Source organism: Pyxicephalus adspersus, chromosome 11, assembly GCF_032062135.1.
Source record: "Pyxicephalus adspersus chromosome 11, UCB_Pads_2.0, whole genome shotgun sequence".
Lineage (NCBI taxonomy): Eukaryota > Metazoa > Chordata > Amphibia > Anura > Pyxicephalidae > Pyxicephalus > Pyxicephalus adspersus.
This window is the reverse complement of record NC_092868.1, coordinates 47,558,144-47,572,289: the sequence shown is the minus strand read 5'-3', so window position 1 is coordinate 47,572,289 and position 14,146 is coordinate 47,558,144. Positions and strand designations below refer to the sequence as shown.

The 14,146-nt window shown below is 37.9% G+C and overlaps 1 protein-coding gene across 8 annotated transcripts in view; it reads right to left on the bottom strand.

The window, feature by feature from the left end:
* Positions 1-424: 424 nt before the first annotated feature.
* Positions 425-14,146, bottom strand: part of TNFRSF9 (TNF receptor superfamily member 9) — a 28,513-nt gene continuing 14,791 nt past the window's right edge. For all 8 annotated transcript variants that reach the window (XM_072425413.1, XM_072425415.1, XM_072425417.1 and 5 more), the window contains 7 exons: positions 11,373-11,557; positions 10,607-10,714; positions 6,388-6,528; positions 5,306-5,372; positions 4,932-5,047; positions 3,818-3,958; positions 425-3,324 (listed from right to left, as the gene is read on the bottom strand). In XM_072425413.1, the coding sequence (XP_072281514.1) occupies positions 3,233-3,324; positions 3,818-3,958; positions 4,932-5,047; positions 5,306-5,372; positions 6,388-6,528; positions 10,607-10,714; positions 11,373-11,499 (792 nt within the window). In that variant the 5' untranslated portion in view covers positions 11,500-11,557 and the 3' untranslated portion in view covers positions 425-3,232. The remainder of the gene's footprint in view (positions 3,325-3,817; positions 3,959-4,931; positions 5,048-5,305; positions 5,373-6,387; positions 6,529-10,606; positions 10,715-11,372; positions 11,558-14,146) is intronic.

Genomic DNA, 14,146 nt, shown 5'->3' with positions numbered 1-14,146 from the left:
GATACAACATACAAAGACAATGGTGTTGTCCCTCTTTGTGATAGTTAGAGAACACTCTTTATGTTCCAGCATGACTATGTATGCACCACATCAGCTCCATAAAGAAATGGCTTAATCAGTCTGGATTCCACATACTTTTGACCATTTATTGTAGACCAGTCTTTGTCAACCACAGTAACATGGGGGAACCCTTGAGAAAACATTCAGGTCCAAGGGAACCCCTACTATAATTACTATATCCACAACTTACAGTACATTATCATGGTGGCCAGTGAGAAGAATGTCACCCTTACAGATAGATCATCAGTGACAGACCTGACTGACCTGAGTGGCACAAACTGCTCATTGTTCAAGGAACTCCTAACAACCTCTGGAGGAACCCTGGCTGGGAAATAACGATGTAGACAATAAATATGTCAGCATATAATATAATTTTTTATAAATGTTGTTTTATTTTATGACGTGCAAATAAATATATACAAAAAAAACTATTTTAAAATGCTTTCTTGAAAAATACAAAAACATATAAATTCCACAACAAAGTATACATCATGGTCTTGCCACCCTCAATGGAATTACAACTTAAGTTTTCTTTTTAGTTTTGAAGAACGTTTAAAGCTTCATTTCAATTTTGCTGGAAAATGTGTCTAATAGGAGCTGGATCTTCCATTATCAAAATCTTGTGGAAATTCACTCCATTCTATAGCTCTGGTAGGGCTAATCTTGGGAATTAGATGACCCTTACTGCAGGATCCAGAGTCAAAGGCTACGTACACATGTCAGACGATTCTCGTCCAATTATCGCTCCAGGGCTGGTATTGGATGATAATCTGGTTTGTGTACAAGCTCGTCCGCCGCCAGGACGAATCCACGAATGACGAGCAACTGTAAAACAAGTGAAGGTAGAAGAGCGCAATGGGCTGCCGCTCACTCATTCTCCCTCTTCCCCTTTCCATACAGCAGAACTGCGCAGTATGTACAGCGCTCGTTCATGCATTTTTCAGTCTTTTGTAGAGAAAAGTTCAACATGTTTATGTAGCTAAAGTCTAACAGGTAAAAGATACAACAGGAGCACCAGACCAATGGACGAAAACTCCAGGTGAGCTTTAAAGGGAAACGTCCCACTTTGGACACATGACGATCAGGCAAATGGTAATTGCAGAAAGAAAAAGGTAAGTTCCTTTCTGCAATAAATGTTATTACCTGCCTGAAGCTGTCAAATAGTCGCTGAGCTGCACGTGTCCAACATGTATTTAAAAACATGTGTTTTTAAATTTATAGATTTTTTAATTTATTCAATTTATATGTAAATGATTTTGTTTTCAAACTTTATTATACTCATACTATTGTACTGTAAAATAAATTTTCATGTACCGCTTTTAGACATAAAAAAACTGAAAAGAAATGAACCCCTAGGGAGGTTCAAGGAAACCTTTACATCTTAATGTCTAGAGCAGCCTTTCTCAAACTTTTTATAATGGGGGATCCTTTGAAATAACTTTAAGGTCCTGGGGAAACCCTCCTATAAATCACTATATTCACAGCTCACATTAGTGTGGTGGTGAATGGGCAAAATGACTTATATTGGTGGCTGATGGGAAGAATGCCACCCTTACACATAGCCAAAAAGATCATTGGTGTCAGTTAAACTGACCTGAGAGGCACAAATTCAGGAACCCCCAGCAGCTTTTGGAGGGATCCTAGTGTTCCATGAAACCCTGGCTGAGAAATACTAATATAGAGAAATACATGAACACTTTAATTGCTAACTTGTCACAAGCACATGTATTTTACAAAAACATATTAAAAGGCTACCCTAACCATAAACAAGTCCAGATTTAGTTTTACACCTAAAGACTTAAATAACTGATTCAGCAAATACAAAGGAGTCCCACACGCTCCCTGTTGTAGATGGAGGTGTAAGACTTCAAAGTGAACAGTAAAAACAAAGCCTTTCTGTTGGACATCATAATGTTGCAGTCAACAGAAACACACCAAAGAAGGTATTCCCCCAAAGAGACATTCAGTAACAAATATGTGTACTAATGATATAACTACAATCATTATTACTGATTTGTAATTTTGGAAACATGTCCCCTTTGAATTATCAACCTGTAACAGCTCTACATTTTGAATATTGTCTTTTTGAATATTGTACATTCTGAATAATGTAAGCAGGTAAAAAATCCCCCCCCCAATACCCGCTGTCTGTAAACTGACGTCACAGTCATTGCTTCTATAGAGACCCAGTAAAACAAGGCTGGTTAGTCCATTTGCAGGACACAGCAAGTCTGTAACTCTTTACAAGATGTGAATGATACAGAATAATCATTTTAACATCTTCAATATAAATTAAATCAGCTATATACAATCAGTTGTATAAGAAAAAAAATAAGAGAAGGCCAAGATTCAAAGGTTTCTGAACCCAAGTGCAAAATGCTTTCAGTTGTTGCTTGAAACAGCTCTTAATTATCCTTTATCCGTTTTCAAAAATACCCATTAACATGCATGTAATTAAACTGGATTTTTACCCCCAATGGGAAAAAGTCATATGTATATAGTTTCATGGCAGTGAAGGTTTAGTGGTTGTCTCTTCTTAATATAGGCAGTGGAAAAGCTTTTGCATGATCTGCACCAATCTGAAGAGATTGTCAGGAAACACAATAATTCTCCATCAGTGGGGAATATATTGCATAATGACCTTCTTCAACTCTGTCCGTGTTATGCAGTTTGATAAATCATCAGAATGTGCTTCACTTGTTTCAGATACTGCATGAACTCCAAAACAGCGACAAGATTTCCATATAATTCCAACATTCTACATTGGAGTTTATAAAAAATTTAGCCTATGGTTTACGGTTTAACCAGAATCTCCAGATTTGACTTGTAACATCCATAATATTGATTAGCTAGAGATAGAATGTTCTTCATCAAAAAACAAGGACCAGTAAACAGGAAAAGCAAATTGTACTTTGCCATAATTGTCACAGCATAAAGCCGACTTTCATCATTTTCCCTAGATAAACTCAGGTCAAGTGTCCAAGTCTTGCAGGTCTTGCATGTCAGTTTGTTGAGTAGGCCGTTCGCTGGAACCAATGTCGTAATATTTTTAAAGTGACATAGTTTTCCAACAATAAACTTTGCTATGCGCTTACATTGCTATGTAATATTTTATGCAAAGACCAAAAATCGGCCAGTAAAGTAAAGTTGGCTATGCAAAGAATTAACCGTGTCATGGTTCTGGTGATAGGGTCTCTTCTTCTCCACCATGTTCTTCCTCTGGATAATGATAGCTGCAAGCATCTTCTTGTTCAGTCTGCTTAACTATTGGGCAAAGAATAAAAAAAAAAAAATAAATTAGTGGGATTACTAAATGTTTGTGCACATAAACATTACACAGTCATAAATAAAATTATAAGGGGGATCCCGGGGTTATAAATTGTTGGATTAAAATTTAAATAAGATTTATGCCTTGGCATGTAAGTCTTAGTGGTTAGCACTCTGGCCTTTGCCATGTTAAGTCCCAGGCTCAAATCAGGACACTGTCTGCATGGAGTTTGCATGTTCCACCCATTTTTTTCCTATGGCTTCCCCCATATTGACCATAGACTGGAATATTGACATATGACCAGGTAGGTAGGGACATTAGATTGTGAGCCCCTTTGAGAGACAGTTAAAGCATCATTTAATATATAAATTCTGTATATTATTAATAAATATTATTAATAATATTACCTTTTTTACATGGTGGGAAGGTCAGTGCTGGGGTGGGGAGTGGTTCAGAAAATTCAAGCATCTCTAAATTGAAGCTACTTACTTTTCTTAAACTTATTTTTGATCTTTTCCAATCTTAAGGACAGACACAAAAAGATAGCCAGAGATACGATTATGAAGCAGATGACCGGGATTACAACTATAGTGACGCTCATTCCATAAGTTGGAACTTCCTGTGCTTTGGCTAAAACGATACATGAAACAAGTGTATTAATAAAGGGAAACACAAATTTATATTCATTAAAAAAAAACATTTATATTCTAAGAAACAGGAATCCAATATACCCACTGGATGCTGAACCATACATTTATTTTACGCTAAAAATGAAAGGAAATGCAGACTGCAGAATAAATTTGCTAAACACTAGCTGGTTTCAAAAGTTGCCATCCCATGTTTGTTTGTTGTGTTTGTCTTTTTTTATTCTCTATCCAAGAAGTATTACCTGCAATATGTTTCTTAGAAAGACTTGTAGACTTTTAAGGGGATCCCTCATTTTGTAAGTGGCTTAGGTACCACTACCTCACCACTGATCTGTAAATATCTTCAAATCAATGTGGCCAATTTACCCTGCAGACTGTGGCTCCCATTTTTTTTTTTAAGACTAAAATAATTTCTGTCATCCTAAAAACACTAAAACCCCTGCTGCCTTGTATTTGCTGTCTTCAGAATAGAGTAAAATTATGTTTCTCATGCTAGATCAGTGTTTCTCAACCTTTTTTACATGGGGAACCCCTTGAAGTATTTTCTTTGTCTTCAGGGAACCCCTGCTATAATTACTATATCCACAGCTCACAGTAAATTAATGGGGTGGTCAGTGGAAAGAATGTCACCCTTATAGATAGCCAAAAAGATCATTGGTATCAGTTAAACTAACCTGAGAGGTACAGATTTTTCAAGGAACTCCTAGCAACCTCTGAAGGAACCTTGGCTCAGAAACACTGCTAGACGCTAAAAACCATGTGGCTTTCTGAATCATTAGGTGTCTTTGGAATCATTAGGATCAGCACAGGCAAAATGACACTGCAGATGTATTTTGAATCAATTACTTCTGGTCTGCCCTTCACAGCCAGTCAAATAAAATGTAGATGGACTACAGAAAGCATAGCTTAAAGATAAGTGAACAGGCTGACACTTTGAGTTTAATAAGTGGACTTACTTGTCAGGGTGATGACCGCTGTTGTTGTGGTTGGAATCTTTGAAGGTTTGGGAAGGCAAACTACATCCGATACACTGGTTCCATTAATAGAAAGTATGGCACCCATAGATGAACAGCTGTAAAAGTAGAAATATAATCAGCTGACATACTAAAATTGTAAACATTTTAGAGGCTATGTATTATGACTTGGCAAATATTTTCTTTATTATGGTTTTAATTTTCATCAGGATCTATGAAAAACACTATACATATAAAACAGAAGTAAAAAAAATCAGTACCTGGAAAAAGTGTGATTAAAAAAGGTCATATCTCACAGTCTTTTCTAAATCAAAAGTATATTACAGTCCATATCAAAATACAATGCCAGTTCTTACTTTTTCCATGGCTGGCAGTTTCCTTCTGTACCAGAGTTAAAAGTGCCAGGAGGACATTTCACACAACCTGCAAGCAAACAATAAATAGCAAGTTCAACCTTTAAATTTAATTTATTGATTATCATTGAATTGACAGCTGCTGAAAATTCAATTAAGTTGCACTGTACATATACGGTGATAAACAAATAAAATAAAATATTAAAAAAAGAAGATTACAGCAAAAAATAAACTGCTATTGTTTTACCACTTTTATTAAGTGCCTGTGCTAATAACTTCCTAAAGAGCCATTGACATATTGCTTATTTAGAACAAAATCATGACAACTCCTGTTAGTCACCTCAGTAAGGTATACTCATAGGTCTGCACACCTTACCTACCCCCTGCTTGGTCAGAGCCCTTGCTTTGCTGCTGTAAATGAGTGGGACGTTAGGAATAGGTCAGCATGTAATCAGCAATCAGGTCAAATGTCAGGCCTGAACAGTGACATTAATATTATTATTGCACAGTATTTATATAGCGCCAACATATTACGCAGCGCTGTACAAGTCCATAGTCATGCCACTAGCTGTCCCTCAAAGGAGCTCACAATCTAATGTCCCCACTATAGTCATTTGTCTTTAACAAAGTCCAAGGTCAATTTTGGGGGAAGCCAATTAACCTAACCTACTCAATTGTGTAATGGCCACTAGCAATCTCTGTCCAGGGTAAACCCCTGCAGAAGGTAGACACAGTGACCTTTTAAAATATAGAGACTGTTTATCACACAGTTAGGCACTTGTTTTTGCTATAAATTACATACAGACATCTACAGACATTGGCCTTCTTCCAGGCAAAAACATTGAACTTCACAGCTACCCATAGACATGATATTGCTGCCCATATGGACAAAACTGGTCAAATCAGATGACCATCATTTATGGTTGGCTTTAGACTGTGTGTGATTGTAAACAGGAGGACAGTTGTGTTGTTTCCTCCTGAAGAGCTCTGCCCTGAAAATTGTACATTCAAGACAATTGGGATTGGTTCAATGGACTAATACAATGTTCTTTAGCATGGAGGATCTGTTCATATAAAGGTCTCACCTTCTCCACTAAGCTGAGTGCCAGCTGTGCATGGGTTGTCTTCACACTGATTGCATTTTTCATCCACACACCTCTTCCCAGCTATACACTTACACACGGCATTCTGCGTCGCGCTGCATCTTGAACTGTATTCAAAAATTCCTTTCAAAAGAAAATAAACAAAGGTCAGTAGTCACATGACTGGAGCTTTGAAATTTTTAAAGATGATTTTTCTGTCTGTGAGATCAGATCCCTACTAATATCCCTTTGGAGATATCTGATCTTTATGCTGATCCTAACTTAAGCAGCAGGAGTGATGACAATTGTGGTCAGGCAAAGGTCAGCTTGGAGGCAACCTAGGAAACTGTAGGTTAAAGTCCATGTCTGGGCAGCATTAAAAAATACTTATGTAAAGTACTTATTATCCTGCCAGAGGTTAAATCCTTAACTTCCTGTTTGAGCTGACAACACTGTACATTGGGCCTGGTTTATTAACGCTCTCCAAGGCTGGAGAGGATACACTTTCATCAGTGAAGCTGGGTGATCCAACAAACTTGGAATGGATTTCTTTAACCTCCCCAGCGGTAACCCCAAGTGTGACTATGGGTAGAAAAAAAGTTGCTGAAAGCGGTAACCCCATGGAAGGTAATAGTAAATAGAGCCTTACCTGATCCATCGGCGTCCTGCACCGTCCATCACCGTAATCTCTGTGTTCTTTCTTCTTCCTCCGACCTGCTTCTGCACCCGATGAGTCACCGGGGAGTTCCTGGTGATGTCGGTGCGTGTGTACGTTGCCGTTGGGGTGGGAAATTCAAAATCCATTTGAATTGCATTCAATACAAAATAACTGTATTGAATGCAATACATTGGATTTATATGTGTAAAATTTGTACATTGTTTTCAAGAACATTTATTTTACAGTATATATAATAGAATGAGTATAATATGTATTAAATTTAAAAAAAACGTTTTTTAAAAAAATATATAGATTTTTTAATTTATTCAATTTATTATTTTTACATGATTTTGCATTTCAAACTTTATTATACTCATACTATTATGTTACACTGTAAAATAAATTTTCATGAAAAACAATGTACCACTTTTAGACATATAAAATCAGAAAGAAATGAACCGCTAGGGAGGTTAATGTCATTTGCTATTTGCTAGCAAATGTTTTGAATCCTGGACCAGATCCATTCCAGGTGTGCTGGATCACACAAGTTCACTGATAAAAGTGTATCCCCACCAGCCTTGGAGAGCTTTATTAAATCAGGCCCATTGTGTGTAATTGTTTGGATATACTGTAGTAATAAAAACATCCTTGAGCATTTCAAAACGTTTCCATCCATGAGTCAACTCTGTTTTTGCAAAACAAAAAAAAAAAAACCTCTTTGGAAGCAAAAAAGAATTCTAAGTGAACAGATTTTTTACACAACATTGGCAAGTACCAGCACGGAATAACATTTCAGCGGTTATGGTTGTGAAATTTTTATATCTGATGTGTTTTTAGCTGTGGCAACCTCCAGACCATTAAGACATCAGCCCAATGATATCCCAATAATGTCAACCAGCTGATCAGCAAAAAAACAACAATGATTCTGCAGATAGAAAGTTTATGAAAGGGATACAGATGGGGGATGACCATTAAGAGGAAATTATCAAACTTCTTGTTTTAAACAAGCTCAAACACATCCTGATCACTTTACCTAAAATTGGTTTATGTCAGATAAGACACAAATACTTCCTCATTTCTCATTTGAAGCATACATTCCTTGTAAAAGTGGAACTAAAGTTTCACTTTTAATACTTTTTAATCAGGCAGAGCATTATTATGGAAAGGGACAGGCGATGTCCCTACTGCATTAACCATTCCTACCTGCCTGTGAACTATCAAATACAGTCTGGGTGATCCAAAAAACCTGGAATGGACTTCCTAAAAGTAATTTGCTATTTGTTAGCAAATGTTTTCAATTCTGTACCAGATCCATTCCAGGTTTGCGGTATCACCCAGCTTCACTGATGAAAGTGTATTCTCTTCAGCCTTTGAGAGCTTTAATAAATCAGGCCCATAGAGTCTGCTGATTGGACAATGAAGGAGCAGCAGTACACTATGAATGGGCTGCCAATGCACTGAAACAGATGAACAACAAGACATTACCTTTTTTTGGGCACTTAGCACATTACAACGCATGCACTGCAATGCATTTGCATTGGCAACTACAACATAGTTTGTTGGAGTGCCATTTACAGCACATCATATTACAACTGTCTCCCTGTCCAAGTGCAGCTGTATAGCAGGTTTGTTATGAAGGCAAACTTGGGTACTTTTTTATATAACTGTGCTATTTGGTGTTTTTGTTATATTTGCCTATTATTTGGTGTTACTATCAATTAAAACTTTGTTCATGGAAAAAAAAATGACTCATGGACTCAGCAAAGCAGAACAAAACAATAATAATGCTGGGCAAGTCACATATGTTGTTTATGAACTCTGTGGGAAAATCCTAGAATGTGCTATGTAAGAATTTCCACTTGATGACTTCTCCTATTTTGACAATTTAGCAAGTGTTTGTCCTCCTGTGCTGTGTAAACTGGATAAACCCATCATTTATTTTCTGCTCGAAGGGAAAGCTTAACAAGGAAGTTTTTAGAAAATGTTTGGTTTTAATGCTGAGGTTTTGAAACTGGAAGTTATTCTGACTTCCCCCTCCAAGAGGAAAATATACTCAGAACAAGCAAATAGATATTGGCTGTTATTTTCTATATTCTGTTGAATTACTTCTGTTCTATTCTAGTCACATGCTGGGGGTAAAGAGTCTATCGAAATAAAAAATGTTATATATCGCAGCCCACCAGCCTAAATGTGGTGGAATGAAAACTACCTGGTGATCCTGAGAGAAATCCTGTACCTTAGTACTCAATGGAAATCTAAAATAAGAGCTTCATATGTGAACTGCCTATGTAATGGAGATGAGGAGAGAAAGGGGGATTTTGAGGTCCAAAAAAGAAAACTGCAGTGTCTAACTGTCCTGTAGTATGTCTGCATTTTCTAACCATCTCTCGTAGTATGTCTGCAGTCTTTGACCATCCCCTGTAATGTCTGTAGTCTCTCTACATCTTGTGTAAGAAGTCTTCAATCTTTGACAATATCTATAGAATGTATGCAGTCTCTGATAATGTCCTATAGTATGTTTGCATGACCATCTCATGTAGTATGTCTTCTGTCTCCGACCATCTCCTGTAGTAAGTAAGCCTCCAGTCTCTGACCATCTCTTGTAGTAAGTCTCAGTCTCTGACCATCTCCTGTAGTAAGTCTGCAGTCTCTGACCATCTCCTGTAGTAAGTCTGCAGTCTCCGACCATCTCCTGTAGTAAGTCTGCAGTCTCCGACCATCTCCTGTAGTAAGTCTGCAGTCTCCGACCATCTCCTGTAGTAAGTCTGCAGTCTCTGACCATCTCCTGTAGAAAGTCTACAGTCTCTGGTCATGTCATATAGTATGTCTGAAGTCTCTGATCATGAAATGTAGTATGTCTGCAGTCTCTGACCCTCTCCTGTTGCAGTCTCTGAAAGCTTTATATAGCATTAAATGTAATTAATATTATAGGCAACCATTTGGTTATGACCCCTTATATCAAAAAAGTTGCTCACAGTTGTTCGAACCCTTCACCATTATCCAAAAGTATTTATTTATGTAAACAATAGAGTGTGAATAAATCATTTTGGTACTCCCCTTTTTTTGAACTTCTGTAGAATACAGGCAGCCCATTCAAGCGAACCCGCTGCCTGATGCAAAGCATGGTATTGCTTGTATGTGAATGGGCCCTAAAAGTTATGCCCATGTTAACTGATAATATTTGTGTATAATGAGTGTATACAACAGCATCAAACAACATAACTTTTTAGTTCAGAGGAAGGCAAACAGTTACAAAGCTCTGTTTTTTATTACCATTGTGTACACTCAGGAAATAGTAGACAATGTGTTGCCAGTTATTATTAATAAATATTATTATTATAAATGATTTATAAAGAGCCAACATATTAAGCAGAGCTTTACATTAAATAGGGGTTGCAAATGACAAACAGATATAGACAGTGACACAGGAGGAGGAGAGAACTCTGCCCCAAAAAGCTTACAATCTAGGAGGTGTTTACCTAAGATGCAACTTTCATATTCTTGCATGAGCCTTATCATAACTAAACAATTCAACCAGCAAGCCCAACAAAACCTTTTACCTACCTTCACACCTCTTACAGCGTATGCAAGTTGGGTCTTTATTTGGAAGATTCATGTAACCGTTTTTCGGACACGGCTTACATGGGCCACAAGTTCCATGTAGCAAAAATCCTGCAAAAATCAAACCATTTAAAGGGTTAACTGCCTCAAATAAAAAAGAGACTTCAAATGAGATAAAAATGTACATTAAAAATCATGGCCAGTAAACCAGTACTGATTGGTCTATGAAGAGGAAAGGAGGGAGGCATGCTCCATCTTTCCAATAGAAAACAACATTAAATGTGTTACAGGTTCTTGCCCCAAGCAATCATGAACATTTGTCTTGGGGGACAAAATCTGGCATCTGTATGTATCTCAAAAGCTGTAAATATGTTGAACGATCTTGCTTGGAAGCTTGGGAGAAATAGTACTGCAGAAAAACAGATTCAGGGAGTATTATTGCCATTAAGAAGGCAAAGATTTTTATTCCCTGTGGTTTTACTTTTTATATGCAGATTTTTATCAAATTTATTTTTGTCTTGTGGTGGAACTTTATGGATGTGTGTTTTTAAACTATGTCTTAAGTCAAAAAGAAGCAATTTTATGCAACTTATACAGTATATTTTACTTTAAGGCTGTACTACCCTATACACCTGAATAAATAAATACAAAATGTAATAAGAATGCAACAACTTATTTTAATCCATAACAAAAAGCTCTTTAGAACAGAAGTCTGTAAAGAAGAGACCTATATGTCTTTAAATATCTATATACATATAGATTATCCCACCTGGTTTGCACGTGACACAGCAGCCGTTGTGTTCAGTGTGACATCCATCGCCATAAACTCTTCTAATGGAAATGTTACTCCATAGAATGCACAGGAGCACAAGGAATGAATTCCACAGTATCTTCATCTCTCAGGTTTTTACACAACTGCTGATGTGAGTCACCTACAGCACAGCTGATAAATACCTGTCCAAACAAAAGTCACATGATACCACTTTCAGTAAAGAAAAAAAGGCTTCAGAAAAAGCATTTATAGGATAAAAGGGATTTACGATTTCTTGGGAAAACCCTTCAGATCTCTAATCTGGTTTACTGGAAGAAGCACTTTCCTTAGAATTTCAGGAATATGTTATACAGTCACGAGTGGAATGGATACGAGACCCCTCTGTGCATTTCATTCCATGGAATGACTGACGAATACCTTTAAGTTACAAAAAGAGTCTTCAATATAAACCCATCAGCTGTAAGAGAATTCCATCCAAAGACTTAGTCATAGAGACTGAGGGGCTTTTGCTTTGTTAGCAGAATAAAGATTTTTTTTTTCAGTGGATATTATGGTAACGTTGCAAGGGCTTTGACTCTGAACAATGTGCTATCAGGCCAGTACTAGGGGCTCAAAGGAGGAGAGTGCAGAATATTATTATTACACAGTATTTATATAGCGCCATCATATTACGCAGCGCTGTACAAAGTCCATAGTCATGTCACCAACTGTCCCTCAAAGGAGCTCACAATCTAATGTCCCTACCATAGTCATATGTCATTAATGTAGTCTCAGGTCATTTTTTTTTTAGGGAGAAGCCAATTAACCTCACTGCATGTTTTTGGGATGTGGGAGGTAACCGGAGTACCCGGAGGAAACCCACGCAGACACGGGGAGAACCTGCAAACTCCATGCAGATAATGTCCTGGCAGGGAATCGAACCTGGGACCTAGTGTTGCAAAGGCCAGAGTGCTAACCCCTAAGCCACCGTGCTGCCCAGAATATGCAGCATAATAACCTCCATAGTGTTGGTGATATTCATTGTCCAGTTGGGGGTTGATCATTGACTTAGCCAAAGAGTTTGGGAGGAAGTTTAAGGTCACCAAGCTGGCTACACTGTATGGCAGAGGTGCCAATATAACAGCTGTGGTTAAACCTCCACCTGAGATGTACCTTCCACAGCATCCCCAACACAGACAATGGGGCTCTGTGCAGCTGAAGGGTATGTTTGGAAAATATACTGCAGCGGATGTCTTTATTAGTATTTCATAAAAGTATTTATATAGCATGAACATATTACACAGCGCTGTACATTAAATAGAGGTTGCAAATGACTAACAGATACAGACAGTGACATACGAGAAGGAAAAGACCCTGCACAGAAGAGCTCACAATCTAAGAGATTAGTTTTGGCTCCTATCTCGCCCTGCCATTGGCTTCTAGAACTTTATAGCCTCTCTGTTTTTAGTCGCCAGAGCATTTAAATTGGCTGGTGTGTTCATTTGTTGGATTTACTGTTACATGACCCTTCTGCTGGACTCTCTTGTGCGGAGTTATCTTTGGGCTCCTGACCCTCCGTCAGTTATTTCCCAGACTCCATTCTTTGCACATAGAAGTCTTGGGGCTAATGGTGTGCAGGGATGGTGCAACTAGGCCAGGGGTGCCAAACTCAAATAGACAGTGGGCCAAAATAAAAAATTTGGACAAAGTTGCGGCCCAACCTTGATATTTATTGAAAAAATATTTACAAATGAGGAAGGTCACTAATTAATGTCAACAGAGGAGGGGGCGCTTGTGGGTCCTGATTGACGCACCAGCAGAGCATTTTGGGATTTGTAGTATTAGTGGTGCATGCACTGTCTACCGGCGGGCCAGCTCTTGTAGACATTTGGCATTTCATTGTGATGACTGAATGCACAGAATTTTGGCCATGTAATATTTTTAGGAACCAAAATCACAAAAATGAAAATTGGTAATAGAAATAATAAAATAGTTTTGGGGAACCCCTACTAAAATTATATGAAGTCAATGGAAAAAAAATCCACCTTATATCTGTGGTCAGTGGATAGATTGCCCCCTTACAGATAGATGTCAAGTATCATAGTAATGCCATGTGACATTGGCCACATAACAATAAGGTCACTATCACATGGAAGGTCAATGAACCAAAGCTCAAGACCTGTATATATTATTGCACTGCAGCAGAATTTGGTCTCCCGTCCCGTCAGTTGTGTGGCAGTGCTGTTTATATCTCAGAACTGAAAGTACATACAGTAAATATAAAAGATTTCCCACGTAAAATAATTCCCATGTAACTTTACCTGCAAAAGCAGCTGATTTCCTGGAGTTCAGCTTCAGATAACAAATCCCATATTCTGACAAATGTGTATAATTGCACAGCTTGCAAAACACTGGTAAACTTTCTTTGCAAATTCCAGAAAAAAGGACTCCCACATATAATTAGAACTTGTGTGCTTTACAGCACAGATATACTTTGTGTTTTTTATTCCCAAATGCTGGTAGAGAGAGAGAGGAAGGGGAGAGAGGCGAGAAAGAGGGGGGGCGAGAGAGAGAGAGGGGGGAGAGGAGAGAGGGGGAGAGGAGAGAGGGGGAGAGGAGAGAGGGGGAGAGGAGAGAGAGAGAGAAAGAAAGTTGGAGAGAAAGACTTCCTAAAAAATATTTGGTAAAACAAAAAAGGGACCTACAGTGATAAGAGAATGTGTTCAGGAAGGGGTAAGAAAGAAGGGGTAAAAAAAACTACTCCTAGCAGTAAGTTATAAATCATGAATGGC